The sequence below is a fragment of the Aulonocara stuartgranti genome (genome assembly GCF_965226115.1).
Source record: "Aulonocara stuartgranti genome assembly, chromosome: 5".
Taxonomy (NCBI): domain Eukaryota; kingdom Metazoa; phylum Chordata; class Actinopteri; order Cichliformes; family Cichlidae; genus Aulonocara; species Aulonocara stuartgranti.
In genome coordinates, this window is record NC_138943.1 from 8518403 (window position 1) to 8544234 (window position 25832).

At 39.6% G+C, this 25832-nt stretch overlaps 1 protein-coding gene across 8 annotated transcripts in view; it reads left to right on the forward strand.

The window, feature by feature from the left end:
• The window catches only part of anks1ab (ankyrin repeat and sterile alpha motif domain containing 1Ab), a 56013-nt gene that overhangs the window by 24494 nt on the left and 5687 nt on the right, over positions 1 to 25832 (forward strand). For 4 of the 8 annotated variants that reach the window (XR_014276692.1, XR_014276694.1, XM_082532471.1 and 1 more), the window contains 12 exons: positions 324 to 396; positions 7416 to 7531; positions 11450 to 11548; positions 13463 to 13609; positions 17940 to 18047; positions 18768 to 18938; positions 20762 to 20899; positions 21118 to 21189; positions 21864 to 21947; positions 22063 to 22200; positions 23158 to 23334; positions 25688 to 25786. Coding sequence is in view for 5 of the 8 variants with exons in the window: in XM_082532471.1 (XP_082388597.1) it covers positions 324 to 396; positions 7416 to 7531; positions 11450 to 11548; positions 13463 to 13609; positions 17940 to 18047; positions 18768 to 18938; positions 20762 to 20899; positions 21118 to 21189; positions 21864 to 21947; positions 22063 to 22200; positions 23158 to 23334; positions 25688 to 25786 (1422 nt within the window). In the remaining 3 variants the exon portion in view is untranslated. Of the gene's footprint in view, positions 1 to 323; positions 397 to 5868; positions 6709 to 7415; positions 7532 to 11449; positions 11549 to 13462; positions 13610 to 17939; positions 18048 to 18767; positions 18939 to 20761; positions 20900 to 21117; positions 21190 to 21863; positions 21948 to 22062; positions 22201 to 23157; positions 23335 to 25687; positions 25787 to 25832 lie in introns of those variants that run through there. The other 4 variants (XR_014276693.1, XM_082532472.1, XM_082532473.1 and 1 more) reach the window with 2 other exon arrangements.

Genomic DNA, 25832 nt, shown 5'->3' on the forward strand with positions numbered 1-25832 from the left:
TGAGTGAAGCATTAGTCATTGAATTGCTGTCCACGTTGGACTGTTGCTCGTAATCCATCAATGCAAAGTAGCCTGCCTTCTCTCCAACACTCCCAGCAGTAGCAGTGCACAGACCTAACTCTTCAGGCAGTCTCACTCCTTCCTGTTTTATAATTGGTTTGGCTCAGGTAGGATAAAGGAAGGTTGGATGTGTGTTTTACATTAATGCATTAAAGTCGATCCATTATGATGTGTTGCCTTCTGTTTTAAAGTCATGAGTTAATATGTCAGTCTCGGGTAAGGTAATTTTTCACCAGTGTTTCACGTTTATTTCTCTTCAACAGATTGAGAAGATCATGAACTTAATTGGAGCAGGAATTGAAACATCCAAAAACAAGCAGCCCATACCAAGTTCAGGTAATCCATCAGTAACCAACTTGAATTTGGAGTCTTTTCTTCTCCACAGATTTGACTTTGTGGTGTAAATGCAAAATAACAACACTGTCTGAGGTATTAAGGAATGTTACTCATTTACCACTGATGAGTTAATTGAGCACGATTTATATAGAATATTATCTGAAACCCATCATTTTACACCAGCAAGAGCTCCTTCATGGCATTTAAACACGCCTTCAGAAAGGACGAAGAGCTCTTTTATTGTTCTCACAAGTTACAGTGATTCATGCTGACTTTTGTTTGGCACATCATTGTTGTTATTTATTACTCACAAGGTTTCCACTTCATGGGAAATCAAATTCTAAATTCCCCTCAGTGTTGTAATTTTTTTTCTCGTGGTACTGTAGATCTCAATAGGGCTTGATTTGATAGTACGCTTCATCAACTGTCCTTCAGGCAGTACAGAGGGAGAAGCCAGCTGGCATCATCTCAGTTTGTTTAGATAACGCAACTGAGTTGATACAGTGTAAACCTACCCCCATTACATACTCTGTAGGAAAGGAGGCTTTGTCGTACAGGACTGTGTAAGGGTGTTTTTCTGCACAGGACTGCGTTTTACGTGTCTCATCAGATTTATTGGGATAACATTTTCATTAGTAATGTGCAGTATGCTTTATGGGCTGCAGTGTCTGCTAACGAGAGAGTTTCTTTCATCATATTTCTGATTCAATGCTGTCATTTCTTCCATAACATCTTCCTGTATTCCTCTTACAAATGTCCATTTGGTGTATTTATGTGATTGCTTTGACCACTTTTAATATAAAATAGTGAAGATTGTAAATTTTCTGTTTTGGATTTAGCATTAAATTTTATTTTCAGTCGTCATGTCAGGAAGACAATTGATTTCTGTTAGCCTTGAGAAGTAAAACCTATATTGTAAAAGTAAATAAACATTATACAGCTTTTTGAGTGGCAACAATATGGTGAAAATTCTCAATGTTTATGATTTCCCCTAAAGTAAAAAAATGCAGATCAAAGTGCTTTTAAGAAACTCACAATTTAGAAATGTACATTTTCAAAAGAAGAGGACGAAAGTATATCAAAAACAATAAAAATAAACTGTTCTTAGAAATCATTAAATGTACTTATTTCATCACAATTCAATTCTTTTAAGGATAATTTCTGTTCATTCATTATCTTTAAGCTCAAATATATCTTTTTTTAAGGAAAGCTTGTTAATTTATCATTTTAATTTTGACTTAAATTCCAGCTCAGTGAGCAGTGTTGGATTAAATGCTATCTAAGCAATTGAGACCTGGAGTTATTCCACATTACGTAAGAGCAAATATGGTGTTTGTTTTCGCTACACTTATAGGTGTGTACTATTAATAGTCCTTGTTTGAAGAATGACATGCTGAAAGTGTCCCAGATTCAGCTGAGTCATACACTTGCTGCTCCGATTTAAATCGGAGATTGTGCACAACTAGTTCTGATGGTTGCCAGGATGCTTTTTTTGTGTCTCTCTTAATAAAAAGGTCATATTTCCTTTTTTCACTGTGTAAGGGAAGGATCGGCTACCCTTCAGAGTAATCACATGGGGAAGGAGGTACACATAGATAGGAGGGGAGAGATGTAGGAGGGATTATGCAAAGATGGAAACCTAAATTGTAAATCTTTATTCCACTTTTAGCTTTTGTTGTGACAGGATGAGGAAAAACTTATCCACTTCATAACACAAGTGAAGGATGGTCATTCATCTTCTCGAAGCAATTTCTGAAAAGAATCAGATTTTCTCGGCTAGCAAAATGTTAATGCAGTTTTGTACCATATAAATCCTCAAAGATAATGATGTTTGTGTTGTGTGCCCATCACAAGTGCCTTGATTGTATGAAAGAGTTCACTGAGTAAATGTGCTTAGAATAAGAGAGGGACTGGAGAGAGACCGCACAGCTAACAGCACACAGGAGGCATCGGCTCGGTTTGTGTACAGGCACACTCTGACGTTCAAAGGAAAAGAGTCCGCCTTCAGTTTCTCTGAATTAATTCAGCTTTGCGGCTCATTTTCTCCAGTGCTTGGGTGTGTTGACAAGGAGCTACTGCTTTTCTCCTGCTCTGATAAAAAGGCATGGCTTTATCTACACACAACCTCTACCTCTTCTTCGGTAAATAGGCCATTCGGGGTGTTCCGTGGAGCCAAGTCTAGACCTCGTAGTGCTCACACAGCACAGAAACCCACTTGGACAGATTTGACAGCTTGGGCTGTTTAACAGGGGATAAGACAGTGACCCATTTCCCCCCACCCCCCATAGGAGAATTGGATCCTCTGTCAGTCAGTAATTAGGTTTTACTATCGTGGGAGGTGTTCCTGTCCCAAAAGAATGAAAAAAATTGGGTGGGGTGGATGGTATTTTGAGCAGTTTTGTTGTATCGTAAAAGCTGAGATTGGTATGAGGCTTAGAAGAAAAGTGTAAAGTATGAGAAGGAGGAGTTGTGGGATCTTGTAGTGAATCATAATTAGTCCACTTCAATCCTTCTTACTTCCTATTACCATCTTATCTCACCCATATGTTTCATCGCCGCCTCCTCTATTAGTCTTTTTCCGTCTTATCTCTCTTGCACATTCTCTCCTTCTCCCTTCCTTTCTCCTTCCCCCTATCCATCATTCTTGTCCTCAGTCACAGAAAATTTAATAGCAGCCTCTTTTCCTGATAACGAATGATGAGCATCGGTCCTTGTGGATGACTGACAGGTCATTGAGACCTGACTTGGCCTTTCACCTAATTGTTAAGGGCGAAGAAACAAAGGTATACGTGGCCAATTAAAGAGAAGGTTCAATCAATAGCCCTTCACTTTGCCTCCCTGTGTTGTCATTGCTTCTCCTCGCCCTCTCTACCTTACTGACTGGCTGGCTACCCATTGGGGAATGTGTGAGGTGATTGCAGGCTGCTTGAAAGCCTGCATAATAATGCTTTGCCTGGAGCTGTACTGGGATAACACCACTGGACACCCTGCATAAGTGAGTGAGAGAGTCTTTCAAGCCTTGTTCACCTGTCATTAACATGCATTTTTGGTCAAGATCACAAGTGGACAGTTCTAATTACAGGTGTGAATATACTCAAGATGTACCGAGATCACATAGCTCAGACCTCCATTGAAGGTGGTTTGATTCACCTTTTTTGTATATAAAAGATGAACGTAACATTTGGGACATCAGGGATTGGTTTGTGTAGACTGCATTTCAAAGCTCAGGTGTTGGGTTAGTGGGTCCTGACATGTTGCGGAAAAAAGACAGAATAATGAAAGATGGACATATTTAGATGAAAAAATGAAGTGCTAAACTTGGTTAGCAAATGCTTCCATAAACCGTGGAGGTGCAAAGCACATACCACACATATTCACAATTTAGTTCTAATAGTACATAAAATAATAGATTTTTATGCAATAAAACTGAGGCACAGACTCTTGAACTGTTTAAATGTCAAAAGGTCACCAACACCACAAAGAAAGTTACAGTTCAATAACTATAAGCTATCTACTTCAGGTACTTTAGCATTGGCTTCATTTTTCAGCCACTTGACTGCAGAGTTGCACTTGTCAACTGAAGCTTTGCTAGTCACTAAAATACAGCTGTGCATCTGCCATTGGCTTTAGCAGTTTGAACACCTGTGGCTATTATTTATTATTACTTCTGCGAAAGACTGTTGGATGATTTTGTAATTTGTGAAAGGCACTTTAATGCAATTCAATTCAGTTCAGCTCAATTTTATTTACATAACACCAAATCACAACAGTAGTTGCGTCAAGGCACTTTATATTGTAAAGCCTACAATAATACAAAGAAAGAAAAAGCCCCTCTGAGAAAGTTCTTTGGTGACAGTGAAGGAAAAGCTCCCTTCTAACAAGAAGAAACCTCTGGCAGTACCTGGCTCAGGAAGGTACTGCCATCTACTTAGTGATAGCTTACAGTAATCTGCTGTTGTGTAGAGCAGTGAGATGCTGGTTTGAAAAATTAGACTGCAGCAGGAATCTGGTATTTGGTCTTATCATTAGTTTTTGTCATTGTCTCTCTTTTTCCCCTTATTCTCTTTCCCCTCAACCCCCAAACCAGTCGAGGCACATGCCTGCCCCTTCCTGATACTGGTTCTACAGTGTGTCTTTTCCAGTTAAACAAGGTTCCTTACTTCCCACCATCATGAAGAGTTAGCTCACAGGGGGCTCAATCATTGGGGTTATATTGTATTGTCTTTACCTCCAATTCAAATGTCTTGGGATGTTGCAAATGATTAAAAGTGATAGCTTGGCATTCAAATGCCAAGTGTGAACTTCTGCAGTTGTCCAGTTGTGATCAGATTACTAAAGACATGTTAATGCCACACATGACCTGATTTGTTTATTTTTAACCCCAATTCTAAAAATTTTATGTCATCTTACTTTCTTATGCCGGCTTTTTCCTGTAAGAAGCCTCTGTTGTGCTCTAAAAATGGTTGACATGACATGAGCATCTGGAAGTACATAATGGAATTTGCCTCTTTTCTGTCATGCTGGATGAGATGGAGAAGAGGCAGGTCTCGACATGTCCTCTTCTCTTCTCTTCTCTTCTCTTCTCTTCTCTTCTCTTCTCTTCTCTTCTCTTCTCTTCTCTTCTCTTCTCTTCTCTTCTCTTCTCTTCTCTTCTCTTCTCTTCTCTTCTCCAAGTGTATTAAAAACTCTGCTGACTTGAATCAATGCTGCCCCCCCTTGTCCTATCATCAAAGTAAGATGTAAATGAATTAAAGCCTTCTGGTAATAAGCAGGGATTTGAGCAGAGTCTTTGTTTCAATATCCCATGTTAGCCAAAAAAACTGGCGTGGCTCCTGCAGAACTGGATCGAGGTCCCATCATCCCTTTAAATTCTAGTCATTCTTAGCTGGAAAAGACTGTGATTTGGGGCTTTCGGAGCTTGTTCCTCGCCTCTGATGGTGGTGTCCTTTCTCCACTGGCAAGATCAGAGTGCTTCTGTGCAATTCTAATCAGTGCAGTGGAGGGGGAGAGAGGGGGAGAGGTACGTTAAGGTTAGAAAGGCACTGCCAGAAAAGAGTGAGTATGTGTGCATTTTATTGAGAGAGAAAGAGGAGCAAGATATAATGGGAAGGGGTAGACAGACAGACGATGAGTCGAGAGAGAAAGTGTGCGTGCGTTTGCATCTGTCTGTGTGTTTGAGAACGAGAGGCAAGGAGCAAGACAGAGTGAGGGAGAGTGCAAGCCAGAGAGGGAGAGAGAGGCAGAGGGAGGGGAAGTGATATAGTGGGAGAGAGGTGGTTACGTGGAGCAGCACCCCACTTCATCAGGCAGCATACGGCAGCCCTGCAGTGCGATCACACAGTATGGGTATGGGGCTATGAGATTGAGAGAAAGAAAGCTGAGAGAAGCGAGAGAGACAAGAGGGGGGGGGGGAGTTACAAAGAAGAGCTTGAGGGATTTGCTTGGATGAGAAGGGGGGGGGATGAACAGTGAGTCTGTTGGCTGTCGTGGATGTGAGAAGGACGTGGCGGCAGTGGCTGAGCTTAAGGCAGATCGTTGGTCTCCTGTGTAGAAGTAGCCAGCGTGAGGACGCTATGCCCTGTGAGCAGTGAGGGGTAGCGTGTGTGAGCCAGGAGCAGCTGCTGTGACTGCATCTGCGCTGCCTGCGTGTCTCCGACAGGCAGGGGATGCAGCAAACCTCTGCCCTGAGCACAGAGGCTGCTAGCTGCACCCAGCAAGGGGAAGAACCAGGTGGGCTGGGGAGGGAGTGGGGGGCGCCTGCCTCAGGAAGGAGCTACCTTAACCGGCACTGTGGTCCTGCAGTGATCCTCGCTTCAGAGTCAAGAGGCTCACCTGCCATCTGTTGGATCTGAACCTGGATTTACTGCTTTCAGAGATGAGAAGCACGTTCTTTGGCTTAGCCGCACATCCAGCAGCTTGCTGAAAAGTGTGAATGTGGGCAGCACAGGGAGCACTGGTACCACCAAGGACATTGAGCCTTTTTCCTTTGGCAGACAGCTTACCTGGAGCTTTATCAAGGAATCTAAACTTGGATTTTATTATGAATTGAGGAGTTTGGAATCAGCACACTGTGGAAAGCCTAAGCCAACGTTTCTTTGATGTAGGATTTACAATATGTCTACCTGACCGTACTCCGTGTGGCTGTGGAGTAAGGACGAAATATGATTTAAGCAAATGTCTATTCCTTGATCAAAAATTACACGCGTACCTCAACAGTACTTTAGAATGCTGCTACCTTCATTGTATGAGCCTTGTCCTAGCTCTCAAAGAGGTTGACCAATGAAGCCATGGGACTCAGCCAGAGCTTTACAAGTATGTGGTGAAAACCCTGACAGATTCATTTTGGGGGAGCTGAGTATTTCTGTGTTACATCCTGATGGAGTAGTTTCTGATTTTAGAATAAGTGACGGGGATATTTTTAACAGAGTAAATAATGTCAGGTATATGAAAATGTCTTATTTAGTGAAACATAATTTCCATTTCCACTCAGTCTGAAAATGATCTAGTCTCTTGACTTGTAGTGGTGTGTTGTAATGATTTTGGACGAACTAGGCACTTGTTTTTACACTTGCTCATCTGCTCACTAAAGGAATGCTTAGTGAGCTCGGTTTGTTGGAAGATGCTGTAGTGGCTCAGTCCAACATAACTTAACAATACAGAGCTTCAGATGGGCTCCCTTCCCCGCACTACCTCCACCCTTGCCTGACATATCTAGTCAGTCACACTAACACCAGTGGGTGTATATTAGCCTAGTCAGTCCCCTGCAGGGCTTGAGCGGTGCCTGCAGCACTTCCTTTCCTCCTCCTGTGTTTGAGTTTAGCCGGGCCCCCGCCTGTACTGTGGGAGCCCCTCACCCCCGGCCTGGACCCTGTCTCCCCCCTACCCTGCCTGGTGCTGCTGCACTCGGCTCTGCTTCTGCTGGCCGAGGATGATGTGGCAATGCCATGTGTCGTCCTCTGAGTGCCGCTGCTACCGGCTGAACGGCTTCTCCCTGCTGAAGCGCTTCCCTCTCTCGGCAGATGGGGCCTGTGGTAAAGCCCTGGACCAGCCGGTGGGAGAGTGGCTGGAGCACGTGGGGCTGCCGCAGTACGAGAGCAAGCTCCTGCTCAATGGCTTTGATGACCTACGATTCATGGTGAGTCACCTGCAGCATGTCATCTCAAGGGTCGGTTCCACTTTACATCACCCTGTCTCTCCACTGTCAAACAAGCTGCATTAGTCTTTTTATGTCACCACTCTGCTTGTCTCTTGGTAACTCCACGCCCCCTTATTTCTGTCTCTCACTCACCCTTCCACTCTCTCTCTTCCTTTATAACACTTTCCCATCTCCTCTCCATAACTCCTCCTCACCTCTGTGCAACGCATGACCCAGCTAAAATTTATGGCCTCTTCCTGAATCCCTATAAAGAGTATGAGCTGTCACCAGTGGGAACACACAGACAGCCAACATTCATTAACTTTTTCCCAGCATTCCCAGTCATCTCATTTACTGCAAAATTCAAATGTCTGTCTCCACATCGATTCCCTTGATTTACAGCCACTGTACTTGACCTCTGTTTAGGTATAGTCACTTAACCAGGACAAACAATTCTTAATATAAGCACAGCATGTTTTATCCTAGATACACTTTGCATGGTTGATTGCTAAATCTTATTAAATCCTCCACAGATTATTCTCTGTACTATCCATATGGTGGGCCTATCTTGCATTTACTGTACAAGAGATGATTACACTGCAGCAGCATGCTGTTGTGCTGTATTTTTTTTTTTTACAATGATATGCTGCAATTGCATTACATATGTTTGCATGCATCTATTTTTCTATTTTCAAATTTTTTATTTATACTGTAAAAAATGATCAAAATCACAGTTTTTTCCACTGTGGTGGCTAAAAAATGATGCCAGAGATAAGTTTTCCTAAAACATAAAAAGTTATTGAAGAATTATATACAATTTAGCATTTTTTTTATGCAACAGTAAGAATCTAATATTAATATATTCATACTAAAGTGATGTCCACAATCTGTCTGAAAGCTTTATCATGTTTCCCGTAAAGAACATTGTGAGGAAACCTGATATTGCATTTGACAGGGATAGCCAAAAACACCACTTTCCATCTGATAGTCATGTTTCTCTGAAAACATGGCTATATGCTGTAAATAAGTAGGCCTGGGGGTAACATTTCTCAGGCCACAGAGTTGCAATAGCACCATGGGTTATATGATACAGTGCGTCTGATGTCACAGTGGAATTCAGTCAAGTGAGACCAGTGAGGTCAGAAAAAAAGAGTGGTTGTATTGACAAATCAGTATAGTTTATAAGTGCTACTGTCTTTTCTGGATTTCTTTTCCCATTTTGGGTAGAAATGAGATTGCAGTATAGTGGAAATTTGTAAGAATGTGACCATTCAGATGGACTCAGCTTTATATTTGTTTATGAGGCGATAACACAACTATAAGAGCATGGTTGTAAAAAATAAAGGAATACAGTATTTGGTAGGTGATTACAGCTACACTAATAAATCAGTTATCTCCAGAATAATACACTGGAGTTAATTAAGTTGGAAGTAATTTACACACTGAGAGATTTGGAAATGCTGTTATGTAATTAACACTAGTAACAAAAGGGCAAGTTGACTTTTTTCAGTCAGAAAATGTCCAGCAAAAAACACATTATGGATTCAGCCAGTTGTATTGTACTAGACAAAACTCAGGTCATCTGTATTAAATTCAGACTTCAGTGCATAAGATTTGAGGGGATGAGTCCTTTGGCACTAAAAAAGGATGATTTCTAACCTTGACTGATTAAATCTAATCTTTATATGTTTTTAGTCCTCTTGCAAATGACCATGTGGGAGCAGGTACTTCATTTAGTTGATGGAGAAATCTGTTCTTCTTATTGATTTGTTACATAGGCAACATAAGCCAACAAAAGCCAGATGCAACAACCAGGTAGAATAACTGTCATCCTCAATTGACTAAGCAATATCTCTGCCTGTATTTTGTTATTTTGCCCAAAATGTAACATTCATCATTTAGTAGATATAGTAGACTTAGAGAACAAAAAGCGAGCTTTACCGTCTGATTGGGATTGAATGAATCCATGTAGATCAAGATTTCCAGGATACAGTGTGATGTGGACTTGGTTCATTAGCCTTTCTGATGTTCATGTTCATGCCACAGTTAATGTGTCTGCTAGACTTGATGCATCAAGGAAATAAATCATTAGCTTCACAAGGCAAATTAGCCATGGATATTTACAAGGATGTGGAGGTTGCAAACAAGAAGAAAGGTCAGAGTAGGCAGGCACTGTGAATGTTTAATATTGACCTTTTAGATTGTGCTAGGCTTGCTTCAGATGTCATCAATCTAACTGAACTTAAATATCAGAACTCATTTGTGGGATTCATTGCAAATTTGAGTAAAGTGATCAGTAGAGGGCAGTACTGTGGCTCCTTTTTAATTCCCCGTCATGTTTGATTTCATTTATGTATTAACACTGTATTTAGGAACAATGCAATGGAGCCCAGAGGAACATGTAGTAATATTTAACCATTTCTGGAAATCAGCTGACATAAAAACAGGGTAAACCCAGAGCAGATTTTACTTTAAACACTATATCGTTTGTGAGCCCAGAGGGGATTGAAAGCTCTTCCCAGTTTAATTCTGCAGTGACAGGAGTCTCAGCACGCAAGCCTTTCTGTGCCCACAACCCACTGCTGTCACAGCTTAAGATACACTGTATAGTCCTGCTTGGAAAGTTTCCTTGTGTCCGCCCGTCAGCGCACAAGAGCAGCCACTCACATGAGTCGGCAAGGCTCTCTGCATGTGATGATTGCTCTGAGATGCAGCTTTTGAGGGATCATAAATTATGAACAGTTGTGTGCCCATTCTCATAATTTTTACACGATGATAATCATTTTTGCACTACCAAAAGTGGGGCACCCGTAGCTTTCACTCTCTTGGCCTTCATGGCCACACACACATGGCTTATAAGCTATGTAAGAACTGAACCATACATTCCTGTCACATGTTTCAAATGCGGCATGAAATAACAAGTTTGCAAAGTCTCCCGAGGCATCATCAAACTTCCAACCGTGTTAATAAAAGTGGAGGATCTATTTTTGGACCTCCCTTACATCAGGCCCGCTTCATTTTGACCTTTTATTCTTGCAATCAGTGAGTAATCTCCCAACTGCACCCTGATAGAGGCCTGTGAATACTGCTGCATTGTGCTCTGAAACCAATCCAGAGAGAGCAGATTGAGTAAAGACTACAGAACATTTTAACATTCTTGGCCAGAGAGAATCAATCTGCAGCAGTCCTCAGGGAAAAACGCTTAGCTCTTCATTTTCATGGTTCTCCTTGTATTTACATTCCTACCTATAAACCAGTAGAAGATGATGAAGCAAGTGGGGCTGTGATTTGAATAAGGGAAGAATTTTCTTTTTGAAGCTTTCAGGATGTGAGAAAAAAATCTATTGTTCATTGTTTCCACACCCTAAATTAACAAATAGTCTCAAATTGTTGTGGAATACTTCCTCTTGGACTGTTTGGTGTCCCTGGATGAAGCACAGCAGCACAGGGATCCTGGAGACGCAGCAGCAATTCTGAAGGCTTTGTTCCTGCTGAGTCGCACCAGATCAGATTGATTACTCTTGGCACGCACAATTTATTTGACTTCATTGTCCTCCCACTCTGCTGTTACTGCTTGTGTCAGAGATGTGCATATTCTGCGTGTTTGCGCATGCGGTGTGTGTTAAGAGCAAGTGTGTATTTTTTCAGTCACAGTTTTACCCTTGCAGTAAGGCTGTGGAGCAAGTCATGATACTTTTGAGTGGATTGTTTATTTCTGTGCAAATATGTACACGGTATTATAAATGATTTTTCTTGCATACTGTTGTTCTGTATATCCATTTTCATTCTGCGTACTGTCTATGTGCTTGTGTGTATGTGATTGTTTGCATGCACGTATGTCTGATGACTACGCCTTTGGGTGCGCCTGTGTGTGAATGTGTTTATTTGTGTGTCTCTCCTGTGTTTGTGCACATGCAGGGAAGTAACGTGATGGAGGACCAGGATCTCAGAGACATCGGGATCACTGATCCAGGACATCGAAAGAAAATCCTCCACGCGGCACGCAACTTGCCCAAGGTGCTTAATATCGTAGGTTATCTTCAGCACTAAGGAGACCAGCAACTGACAGGATCTCAAATAACAAAAAAACCCCAATAAGGACAAGTACTTCACTAACAATAGCAAATAAGCTAAAAATAGATAAATGGCACCCTGATATGTGTTATAGTGTTGAAGGAGTATTCATGCTGTCCATAGAGTGGGTTAAGCCTGAAGCAACAAAGCTGTCTAAGCAAACAAAATGACAGAGTGGGTTCATTTAAAACCTATTATCTTTCATTCAGGAATACACACTTTTCACTCTATGATAGCTGGGATGGGCTCCAGTTCAGTGACCCTCAACTGGACAACTGATTAAGAGGATAGTTGAATGAATGAATGGATGGATGAGTGGCTTTATTTGTGTTTGTTATACTCTGATATCTGTTTGATATCACTGCAAATGAAAAAACGAGTCATAAAACACTAGTTATTACTTTTTTTTTAGACAACTATCCATTTTTAAAAGACAATTTTTCTCCTCATTTACAATAAAAAAAATAAATATAAGGTATGCTTGAGGGAATTATGTTTTATACTATGCTAGTATTATTTTAACATTAATCCACAAATTAACCGGTGACTCTGTTAAAAACATTAAAATGATAGCATTATGCAGTTGGTCCAGCACCTTCGTGATGCAAGTCCTGTTTTAGTTCACAGATGCTTTCTGTGAGATTGAACTCTGGTTAATATGGAAATCATTACAGTTTAATGAACTCATTTGGCCTCTTTCACTACGATGTTTGTAGAAATGTTGTTAAACTGAACAAAAACCAACTGTGCATGCAAAATTACTGTTAAATTCATGTAACGGTTGCACTGGCCAATTTTGTTCTTACCATCGTGAGTACGATAGTGAATCATTCTGATCTTGCCTTCTACATTCTGCATACGGCGACACCTCCATTTCTCCAAGGTCCATTTCTTGCATATTTACTTTGAGGTGGACTATGAAGGAAGCTGATGAAGTTATTTTAAGAATGGAACAATATTATCCAAACTGCTTTATTAAAAGCAACTCTTTTCCATGTTCTTGGTTTGAACTTGGTTTGAGCAGATCTTGACTATGTCTACGTGCCACTGATTTACTGTACAAATCTCTGTCTGTGTGTTTGTTTTTTTTGGCTGCTAACTCCTCCTACACAGTCAGGAGTTGAGCAACCAAACTTGGCACGCAGGTACATCATAGGCTCCTGAAGGTTATTATGTATATCAGGTTTCTGATGTCATCAGATTCCCTAGCAATTACTGTACTAAGCAACAGGCTAAAATGACTTGTTTTTAGTGTTTAACAATTATAACACCATCTAAAAGTATTGTATCTTTTTTTGTCATCATAGTAGCATCTCATTTATATCCACAAAAACTGAATTATACATGATCTATGGTATGTTGCCTAGCAACCACATAGCAGTTAGCTAAACTTACCTATTTACGTGCCTACAGCAAAGCATCATATCATTTTCATTTCATGGCCACCAGCATGAACAGGTCAAACAATGCTATAGCATGGGCATGTACTAGTTCCTTTAGACCACCACTTGAACAAGTGTACCTAAAGAAGTGGAAGCAGCTGTCACCTAAGATCATAAGCTTTGCAGTGTTGTACAAATTACATTTTTGTTCTGGAGATGAGAAAAGTTTAGATGGAATATGTAGGGATCAGCAAAGTCAGGAGTAACCTTCCCCGGGGATTATAAATGATGATTTCACAGCACTCCATCCGGCAATCGTTGATGTTCCAGTCAAGAGCTGAACTGACATTGCTGTTTTTTAAGCTACTTGCCTAGCATGGCCGCTGCAGCAGTCAGCTTTAGTTGGGTAGAAAACCCAAATTGTCCTTCCATAAAGTCACAGTTCTTGCTTACTTAGATGCATCTGTCTCCGTAGGTAAAAGCACTGGGGTGTGATGGCAGCACATCTCTTGCCACTTGGTTGGATGGCCTTGGTCTGCATGAATATCTGCCCAACTTTCTTGCCAGCGGCTACCGCACACTGGAGTGTGTTAAGAACCTGTGGGAACTGGAGATCATCAATGTAAGAGGCCACTGATTACTCAAATTATAAATGCATGCACTACGAGTAATTAAATGCATAAAGTAGCAAAAAAATTACTTTTACTTATTTTTTTCTACTAACATTTTGCAATGTTTTATGACATTTTTCCCTTTCTGAGTCCGAAAACATTTTTTTTTCGATAAAATAAATGTTACCTAAAAATATAATTAAGTAAGTATTAAGTATTTAACTGTGTCTACAATAGTCAGTGCTCACCCATTAATATTGTATGCGCTACTCTCCTTAGTACTTCTATATTTGTACCATTATGTTTACAGTTCAGTTGCTTGGGTCGTGTTTTATTTACCTTCATGTTTGAATAACAAAGCTGTCATGGCTGAGGTGGGTAGGTGAGCTAGTGACTAACACTGTGGCACCGCAAGGAGTGAGCATGCTCTGCTCATTGTTAAGGAAGAAAATCTTTAAAGTTAATATTTTTAAGCTGTCTTGCTGATGTTCATCAAGAGCATGCAATCATACAGGTCATTGTATTATATAAAGCTATTCTTTAACCAGGAAGTTAAATTCTTCAGGTTCTGATTATATCTTTCATAAGAGTGTCGTGGGCTGACATAAGCAGGATTAACCTAGCGTGTTTTCTAATGTCAGGTAAAACCATAGATGCAAGAAAAAACACTCTGCACCAGGAAAACATGCACTCAGGGACACAGAAACTATATTTTATAGCTACAAAACTAATTTCAAAACGGTAGAGGAAATGTAGTTTGTTTTCGTTTGTCACTTGTCATTCTGGCAATTGTTTTTAACACAGCTAGCATGAAGTTTTTTTGAGACTGAGAGGTCTGTGTGAGTGTTTCTGGATTCATTCGGTACATTAGAGAGAGCAGTCTAAAGAAACTGAAAAAGGTAAGTTTGTATGATAATATATTATATTGCAATCATATTCTCAAATTATACATGCCCTGTCTGTAACATCTGAAAATAAAATATAATAAATAATAAAAACAAAGATCGACCAAATGGACCAATACGGCAATGCCACGATGATCCATTTGGCAAAGTAAATCCATTGGGTATCCTTGTTGGTCTTCAGACAACAATTCTGATGGCTAAAGAACCAAATGGGACAGGCGGAAAAAAAAACAAAAAACAAAAAACAAATTATACATGCCCGTCATAACTAAGACTAAATGAAAGAAAACTAAAATAAATTGAGACATTTTTTAATAATAAATAATCACATAATCACTCACCATACCTTTTATACAAGACAAGAGTAATGAATATTGATTGTATTTAAATGTGACATTCAAAAATGGATATAGAATACAATTTAATAATCCTTTAGTTGTCCCACAGGGGGAAATTTGGTTGGAACAGCAGCAAAAAAAAACACATATACAAACAGAACAGGACACAGGACATAGAACAATAGTTACCAAAGCAGTAGTGTACAGTTATTAAAATTAAAGTACAGATATATAGCATGTACTTGGAAAATAATTCAGAAAACATTTGATTTAAGTTTGCCTTAGTTGATAATTAGTTGCTTTTGTATTAAGCTCTATGAACTTTTGAGGGTTTACAGTCCAGCACTGATTAACTCTGTGGATGGATGAAGTCGAGCCAGTTCTCATAGCCTTAATAACAAGGCCATCCTAATATGTGGCTCCCAACGAAGTTAAGAGACAAAGTTGTGACTGATGACATGGAGAAATGTAATTTGGTTTTATCCGTATGGAAATAGTGTAACATTTTATGATAATTTGTAATTAGAGAGGCGGTCTTATTAATTTTGCCTAGAAACATGGGTGCAACATGTATAGGAGGATTGATTTCTCAGATTGTGTGTACATGGAGAACAGTGTTTTTCTGACAGGTTTGAAACATTATTACTAGAATATGGAAGTAGAAAAACACATGATCATTAGTTAGAGATTTTTCAAGACGGTGCTCTTTTTAAAAAATAATTTATAATGAAATATTGATAATATTGGCTACATGTAAATTATCCAAATGGATTAATCTGCCTGTGATGACGATTTGCAAATAGCCATGGCCTTGTCTGCTGGAGTCACAAATCAAAGCGCTTAAGCAGTATTGAGCTGCAACAACTTTATAGGCATCCTTTTGATGTTTTTCCATTTGCCACTTGATACCTGGTTTATTCACATTGTATTCACATTTCACTTTTTATAACTGATGCTAGAGATGTTGCAAAGTGGAAGTTTATTGTTGATCAATTGCTTTAATATGAAAGCTGTGCAATGTCTGCAGCATTATCTCCTTTTTGCACTTTATAAGAAGGAGAAGCTTGTGTAAATTCAGTGTTATGATATCATCTTGCTCATGTGAAGAGCAAGAAACTCATAAAAAGGTAATTTACCATGAGAGAGTGGTGATCTCTTGCCTATATCATAGTGGATATACATATATATATATATATATATATATATATATATATATATATAGTAAATGTCCAAACTAGAACATGTCTGAAGTGGGCTGTTTCCTTATGTATGCTGCATGTGAGAGATGACAACTGGAAAATATCCCAACTTGATTTTCCTAAAACTGTCCAAACTTCATATGTGAAAATAGGATAATCCAAACGTGTCATAGGGTTATGTTGCTGACATCGGAGCAGCAGAGACACAAGGGTTGTGAGAGTCAATACAAGCAAGTTTGTCAGACAGAATGTGATGAGACAGGAATGTGCGTTATATAAAGCAATACATAAATCCCATCTATATGCCAATACAATTTTTTGTGTTGTGCAGCTGTCTGAATGCAGCCATCTCATTTGACCAAATGGTTATCAATCAATCAATCAACAGTATTGTGCATTTCCTTTGTTCACTGCAATAATGTGATCAATATTTCTTACTCTGAGAGAGGGTCTGACTGGATCACTGATGTATATGGAATCAAAATCTGTCTGTCAGTTTTTAATGTGGTGATAATGTTTCCGTGTTTTCTAATTTATAACAGATTGTGTTGAAAATATTATTTATTTTTCTTGTTGTGACTCATAAAAAAATACCAGCAATGAGATGATCCAATATGGCTCATACGCAAAGACAGCACCGCAACAAAGCTGATACTGAGTCATCATTTTTCTTTTTGTTTTGTTTTTTTTTACACTTCTCACTCAGTTTGTTTGTGTGCATAGTTATGAAAAACACAAAAAACTGTGGCGGTAAATTAGCAGAAACCAGCAACAGCTGCAGTCACAGCAGCAGCAGCAGCAGCAACAGTCGAGCAGCAGCCAAGCATACTGTCCATGCAGTGTGTGAGAGATGGTGTCCAGCAGACTGCGATGCAGAAGGATGGGGGTGTGAGTGCAGGGCACATTACTTTCAGTGTGCAGAGTAGCAGAACTGCCTCTCAGCATCTGAACTCACTTTGCCCATCACATCTCCGACATCCTCCTCAGCGTCTCACTGCAAACAGCATCGAGCACTGAGATGATCTATGAGCTGGTTCCCTGTATAATCCCAAGGTGTTCTTTATTACTATTTAAATTCCGTCTCATTTCACAGGCCTCGTGCACACTGGCCTCACTGGGATTCTGCACATGGTTTTGATGAAAACAGCACCAGAAATCCAGCACACAAACCAGTTGCCTCTTCTGCCTCCGACTCCCACTGAATAAATAATTGAAGCTTTAGACAAAGAATCATATGAGCCTGTTATGGAATATTTTGTACCCGTGACATAATTGCAAATGTAACATTAATCACTCAACATCCACCTTTACTGGATGAGCATGAATGTTAATAGCCGATTATGCAAATTGTCAGTTTTGGGGTGATGGGTTTTGACTATATAAAATTAGCTTATTGTTCCTTTTGTGATGATTTGAGTCTCACTAGCTGCAGCGGCCTTTGTAAAAAAAAAAAAAGTTTAGCGAGACAGATGCTGTGGATAGACGAGCAGTGTTTTTATACTGTGAATGGCAAACACAGTGTGTATTTACATAGTGACACTGTTATGCTTTATCCTTTTCATATGTCACATGTTATCCTACATAAATCAGTAAAGTCTTGTGTGTTTTTTAAGCACTATGTCCAAAAATGGGTCGTAAATTATAGAGCGTCCCGAGAAGGAGACAGTGCGGTACTTCAAGCTTACGGCAAAACAGATTGAGGTTGAATTATTGACGAGAGTCATTTCTGTTTGCCTGTGGATGCCTGCCAGTGAGGGGTGCTTGCCACCAACTCTGTGTCAGTTTATTTTGAATATAAAGTATCTATATTATTTTAGTCTAGATAAACTCCTGTATGTAAGATATGGATCTAAGAGTACAGGAAAGTCTCATGCTATGCCCTGATGTTGTCCTCTCTAGGTTATTAAGGTTGGTCCTCTGGGTCACAGGAAGAGGATCATTGCCTCTCTAGCAGAGAGACCCTACGAAGAGGCTCCATCTAAGTCCCGTCGTCTGTCCCCAATTATGGTAATGCATTTCATATTTTCTCACATTTTCTCTAGAATTCACAAAAATACGGTCAGCTCTAAAAGATGGAAGATGTTTTTATTTAAAGCACCAGCCAGACTGCAGCAGTGTTAGTGCTGCTATTTAACCACTGTCGACACTTATTCGATTAATAGATCAGATATGCTTAATGTGCTTAGTAAGAAGGATAGCTCTGCTCATACCCTCGGTATAACACACATATTGTGTCACTCTTGTCTGTTATGAGATTTTTTTTTCCCTCAGCATGTTTAGCCTCGTTCCTGTGTGCTGTTATATTTTAGTTTATTTTTTTCTTACTCTACAACAATCCAGACAGAGCTGAAGTGTAAAGCAGCATGGCACGGTTGAGCTGTTTTTCTATACTGACATCATTTTGTGAGAAAATGGATCCTTTTTCTTTCTGCAGCGGAAATCTAATTTTGGAATGAGATTCTTCAATATCATTATGTTCACAACAGTTAAATACTGAGGGCTGATTTCCCAGGCAGATTAAACTGGGCTAAAAAGAATTGAGAATCTCCATGGAAGAGGCTCTTTTTGTCGAGGATTAGGCTTGGATGTAGATCAGGAAAACCAGCCTGTGTAGACAGTGCTTTCAAATCATTAATCTGTGTGTGTGTGTGTGTGTGTGTGTGTGTGTGTGTGTGTGTGTGTGTGTGTGTGTGTGTGTGTGTGTGTGTGTGTCGATGCGTATGGCAGTTCCATGACCTCCTATCCCAGACCACATCTCCCCTGAGTCAGCTGGACCCCTACACCAGTCGCTCCATGGACATGCTCCTTCCCCTGACCGAGTCAGATCGGAGGCGAAGAGGAGTTGACCAAGACTGTAGTGTATCTCTGCGTTCTTATAGCGAGAGGCCACGTTCTGTAGTGAGTGCCACCTTCTTTTACCTAAATGCTTTTCTCCAACAATGTCTGTAGCTTTCAGCAGATGCAGGAGCACAATCAGGCACAAAGAAATGACAAAGATGCAAAGAAAACAGCCTGTTCTCTGTTTCCGCACACAGAAAACCATTGACAATAAGTCAGTCAGATTAATTGCAAGCCTTTTCTACAAACCCTTGTTTGACCTTCAATCTAACATACATAATATTTACAGTATATTTAGTCTTTCTAGCCATAGGTTTGACATCATTTGTCTTATCCAGTGTCTAACATTTGGGTTTTTCTTGGTACTGAGGCTCATATTGTTTCCTGCTTGTTATCAAGTAGAAATAACTTTGGGGGTATTGGTATTCCGTTTTAAATAATCACATCACTCTTACCTCTTCTTTCTTTTTTAAATAAATAAAAGAAACAAATAAATAAATGCTGCCGAAAGTTAAATGTGTTGTGCTGGTCCGGATGTAAAACGAAGTTTTGCATTGAAGGGTGGATGTGCAGAGTGATTGATTAAAGCAAAATGTAACTAGAACCAGTGAAAAAAGCAGAGGTGCATTCAAGGTTGTTGGGTTTTTACATTGTATTTTTGCTGCGTAGCCAGGTCTAAGCAGAGATGTTCAGACATCCTTCCACTCAGCCACCTCCTACAGCTCTTGCTTAGTCCTTAATCTTGGAGATATATAAACTCTCCAGTATGTCCTAGGTCTGCCTGAGGCTCTCCTCTTGATTAGACATACCTGATAAACCTCAACTAGGAGATGTCCTGGAGATATCCTGATCAGCTCATACCACCTTGTGGCTCTAATCTTAAGGATGTGCTCAGATGTACGTAGAAAATACAGTCGATGGAAAGTTTTGGAAACCCACATTTTGGAGCTGACATTTTGAATCAATATAGTTGGAAAACTCAATGTCATATTTAATCATCTGTCTGATATTTTCTCCCTGTCCAAATAAACATTTGAAGCACTGCTGATTCTTAATGAACAAAAACTTGAGTTTATTTCTTATATATAAATATGTGTAATTTTAGCTAATTAAGCTAATCTTAACTTCCATTAAGTCCCCAAACTGATAAATAGAATATAGAAAATATGTGTAAAATATAAAAAAAATAAATTGATGATCATTGTGATGAAGTAGTCTAAGGAAGAAAAAACAAAAAAGACATGAAGTGCCATTGAGCATTTTTTTTTTTTTTGTAGACTATTGTTTCTTCTTTAAGAGAAGAAACCAAGAATAACATAGTGATCAAATCTTAGCATTTGTTAAAGGTCAAACTACAACACAAACAGTGAAGCTGGCATAGCTGCTTTCTGACTCACTGAGGCCAATCTGGAAGCACACGGGAGCATCCACAAATAAGGAAAGGGAATATGGTACCACTGCTGTATAAAAATCAATACTTACAATTTCCATAAAATCTTAGTGTGTAATGATCATCATAAGTATATTTTACTCTGACAGTGATTCATGAAAGCACTGAGCACAGCCTACACTGACCTTAAGGCCCAGCATGCATAATATTTATTCGTTTCCTAGCATAAAAGACTTGCATTAAACTGCTGACCAGACATCTGCCTTCACACTAATGTTCAGCGGTCAGAAACCCTTTACCTTGCCAACTTGATGGATGCACAAATTAGTATTTGAAATGAGTGTGGTTACAAAGATCCTGCAAAACATTGAAAAAATAGCATTTTATCCCCTTTAATATCTACAAAAATTGAACACAAGGCAGAGAATATTTTGTTCTTGGATCAGTCTGTTCTCTTCATTGCATTTAGCAGCCTGTTCATTTGCATCTGCAGGACAGACACAGCGACCGGCATAAAGAGTCTCGTCTAAACCTCCGGCCGCCGAGCCACTCTGCTACCTATGCCACGGTCTCCGCCTGGCATCACCAGCCTGAGAAACTCATTCTGGACTCCTGCGGGTACGAGGCAACAGTAAGTCACTTTTACTGTCTTCAGCATAGATGCCAGAATATGCTGTAAATATGTTATAGATGGACTATTAAACACTATTAAACAAGAAATAGTGTAGAACACTTTTATTCAAATACATCCTGTGCTTGCGATGGCCCGTCTGTGTCTGTAGTTGACTTCGTTTGCCAGCACCAACTTTTAAATCATTTTTTAAATTGTGTTTTGACTCTTTCCTCTAGTATCTAGGATCATTGATAATCAGGGATCTACGAGGGATTGAGTCCACACAAGATGCCTGTGCAAAAATTAGGGTAAGTATTTGCCAATGTCCTTCTAAGAGCAAATGTAAAAGCCATCGTGGTAACACCCAACGCTGACGCGTGGTTGGGGAGAGAGCTATAACTTTATGTATAGAATAACCAGTTAAACATACTTTTTTTTTAAAATTTGAAAAAATTGGTGGTATTTTCCCAAAATAAGGTTTAAAAAGCCTTTTTTTTTCTTACAGGTTCTTGCCGGTTGATTTTTTTTTTTACTACTTTAATTTACATTGTGGGCAAACACCATGCTAGTTCATGCCATCAATCCAATAATAAATAAATTTTTAAGTCCACTAAAATACAATAAAGTAACAACTAGATGTATCTGGCAGCAAACAGCTGAAACTAAACCTTTAACTTGCTTTCATGTGAGCAGCAATACTGTTGGTTCATGATCTGTGTTCAGGTTATTATAAAGGAGATGATCAGGCATATTGGTTCAAAAGAGCCGATGTTCGGGGGTTGGGAGGCAGTCGTCTGCTGCGACTGGTGAAAACATGAGGGGAAAGAAGAGAGAAAAAAGAAGTATGAAACAGGACAAAGCCTAAATTGTAATAACAATAACTGAAAAGTGTTTTTATCCGTCATAACAATTAATAAACTCCCCAAAACAGGCAGTAATTTTTTTTCTTTATTCTCACTTATTCTTTTTGTATCTATTCCAGAAATCCAAGGACTCCAAAAAGGGTCCAGTTGTCATACTGTCCATTACCTATAGAGGTGTTAAGTTCATCGATGCAGCCACAAAGGTAATGGGAATTATTGATTATTGACCTGTCCAATGCAAACACTGCTGTCGACTTTCTCACTGTCCATTAGTGGTTGATTCCCATTTAGCGCTCACTTCATTCCTGTCTTCATTAGACTATAGTAGCAGAACATGAGATCAGGAACATCTCATGTGCCGCGCAAGACCCAGATGACCTCTGCACATTTGCATACATTACCAAGGATCTGAAGAGCGGCCACCACTTCTGTCATGTCTTCAGCACTGTGGAAGTGGTGAGTAACATCAGCCCTGTGATTGATTTAATAGAATTAGAACTATAAGCATAATACACTGTAATTATGCTAATATATTAAAATAATCCACTACAGACAGCCCCATATTTTCATATCATTGTGGAACATTTTGCAAATTTTGGGGTAAAGAAAGAAAGAAAACCAAAATGTCCCATTGTAGGACGTCATATATCCTGCAGTTAAACCTACCTTGAGCATCCTATGGATTATTTTCTTGATTGGCTCATCAAATAGCTTGATTAAAGACCCACTCCTGCTATGCATGGCATTTCCATGCACAAGCACAAATTATGTTGTCATTTGAGTCGAAAGGTCTGTTAAAAGGTCAGCAGTGAGGTTTCATTTTTGGCAGCTCGACCACTGTGGGGGCACTTTAACTGCAGGGAAAAAAATTTTGTTTGTGGGTTTGTTTGTTTTTTTTTAATGAACTGCATTGAAAAAGATCTTTACAGGACTAAAAAAAACACTGCTGAGCCTCGATTATTTATACTTCACACAGTTCCTCCATGCACAGAATGTCAGATTAAAAACTGCTTTAGCTTTTCTCTGTAAATGCATCATATTTAAACAAGAGCCTGTGGATAATTATACAAAGTAATTATCCTAAAAATGTGAAGAGCAGCGCTTTTGTGTGCTGCGAATTTGCTGAAAACAAGTGTTGCTAACCAAATTGAATAGTGGTTAACTCAAAACAAATACTGTAACACGTTCAGAAGACTTTTTTAGTCCAAGCTTTGTAGCGTAACTAATACAAGGTGCTTAGTTGTGTTTTTTTATGGAAATTAAATGTTTACTGAGCACACAAGCAAAGTGCATAAAGATTTTGTCTTTGTTGTGTGCGGTCATTTAAAGTCAGCTGTTAAAAAGTTGTTTTTGCCTGCTTTGCTTTTCGTCACATATTTCAGTACAATGAATCTTTATTTTCCACTCACACAGACACAGACCTACGAGATCATCCTAACGCTGGGACAGGCATTTGAGGTGGCTTATCAGATGGCGATTCAGTCCAGGGCGAGACACTACATGCCTCCTTCATCTCTGGGCTCTGAGGTCATAGACACCAAAACCAGCCGTCCTGTATCTCAGTCCTGGAGCAGCATGCGAAGATCAGCAGTGAGTACCAGCCTATAAAACCTTAAGAAAATCGTGGCGAATGTGTGCATCTCTGAGTGCATTTGAGTGGTGAGGTTGCTCTACACGTTAAAAGGAAAGCGGGTGTGAAGGAACATATTGTGCAGTCATACTTCAAAATAGGTAGACAGACCCTGTGACCCACTTTTTCTCCACTGCTGAACCCCTAATGGGCCACCTACAAAGGAGGATTTGCTGTGCGTGTGGTAGAAAGTGATGAGTCATTACTTTGCTCTGTGAGTCACTCCAATCAGAGGAGACTTTCTTTTTGTGCATATGTGAAGCGTGATGAATGATTCCTTTTATTTGTTGCTAACAGTGGGGTGGGAGGAGGTGTGTGATTTCCTCTGGGATTTTTCTAAGCTTGTGCACAGCCTCGTTGGTCAGAACCACCCGCTGCTTCCTCACTTCTGATTGAGTGTGCTGCATAAATGTTCAGGTATACCCTGAGCATTGATGTATTGACCTTTCAGGCTGCATATAATAAGCACTCAGTGATCACTGTCACCTGAGAGCGCTGCACAGCCACCACTAGGAGCATGCACGCACACACACTGCTGGACCACTTGCTTATTCAGAGACACAAATCACATTGTTTTACTACCTGCCTGCAAGGATAATATATGGAGTGATCACAGAGCTGCATAATGAGCCTGCTGGTTGTTTAAGTTTTAGATGAGAAGAGTGGGGGGGGGGCTGATTTCTGTCAGCTGCGATTTGTTTTAATACACTTCGCTGCTACCAAGTGAAGTGAAACAAAAACTGTGACAATCATGAAGGTTTCTTATGTATTTTACCTAAGAAGAGATTGACTGTTTGCTAAGCCCTGTCCTCTGTAGTTTGCATAAAGACAATATTTCCTAAAACAAAAAATATTTATCAACTGTTACTGTCAGGTTTTTCCCCCCTCTGGTTTTAAAACAAAAATATTGTAAAGGAATCTTAAGTATGCATCTCAAAATGAAAAAAAAAAAAGTCCAGTGTATGCCCATTGGCCAGATTCGTTAATGGCTGTTTCCCTTAAAGAAATCCAGTTGCGATTGGTCGGTGTATTTCTTACGCCAGGAAAAGCCCCACCCTACTATTATCATTAAAATACATAGTTATCAGAAATAATGCAGTGACTAAAACATATGTCATTAGATGACATGTATACATTACTGTTATTGGGTTAAATAGTACTCAATGACATGACATATTAGGAAACCAAAATATTTGAGTGTTTGCCCATTTAGTGTCAGAGCTTTGAAATAAAGCAGAAAATGGTAAACATAAGTGAAAACAACTGTTAAACCAGTGTGCTAAGACAGATTCAAAAGCTGCACACCTCTGGCTCAATTTCACAAACTTCGCCAGCTCATCATCTATGCACAAATATTTTTTGTTGTGTCTAAAGCTAGCTAACCCTAGTATTTTATCTGTGCTGTGGATAGAATATTTCTAAAAATGCTTTACAAAGCTTCCACTGTTAATTAGCGTGATGATCAAATGTTGCTTACTTGAGTAACTTTAGCTGGAGTGTAAATGTGCCCATATTCAATAAAGAAAAGGGCCTAGCCAGTAATGTTAACCTTTGACAGACCCCAGGATGCACTCAGTAAAGGAACAGTGCAAAGTGGATTTCTTAATAATGATGTATGTTCTTGAGTTTCTTGGCTTTGGGAATAAGTTTGTAATCTTTGGTGTGTTTGTTTGCTTTTTAAATTGGAATATAGGAACAACACTGATGCAACCTTCATAGCTGTTTCCAGTATATAATCGCTTCACCGGGATCACTGACAAATATTGATATGTGAATTTGAACAATTTATAGAAATACTGTTACCCTGGACAGTTAATTTCTCAAATCAGATGCATGCACAGTTATTGTAGGTTTGTAGGTACTAAACTAGTCTTCTGGGCATGCTGCTGATTTCTTTAAACAGTAAAAACACTCGTAAATGAATTCCTCACACTTTGCTCCATCTTTACTATAGCCACATGCACGCCACTTGAGCAAGTGGAGAAATCCAACTCTTCACAGACCTGCCATATGGAGGGCCAAAAATGACACAAGTATAAATAAATACTGCCATGCCTAGCTGGAGCTACTAAGCTATAATTGGACCGTCAGTATTCATGGACAGGGTTAAGTAAACAGTCAATGACAAGAAAACTCAAAGATGCTGAGAAATTTGCCCTCTTGAGCTTTAAGGACAGATAATGAACTGCTCGTTCTGCTGCTTCTGGATTTCTACACTGTCTGTTTAGTGCATATAAATTCTCTGTCCCTCTGCGCTCTTCTGTTTTTTTAACATGTCTTTATTCTTGTCTTCTTGGTCCTCCTGCTTCCCAGGGTGCCCCTCTGCTCGAATGCCGCTGCTGTCACTGTCACACGTGTACTACCCACCGTCCTTCCTTCCTCCCGTTGCACTCTGTTAGCCCTGGAGTCCAGGTCCTTCTCTTTCCTTTCCTCTATTCAATCCTTAATCATGCATCTT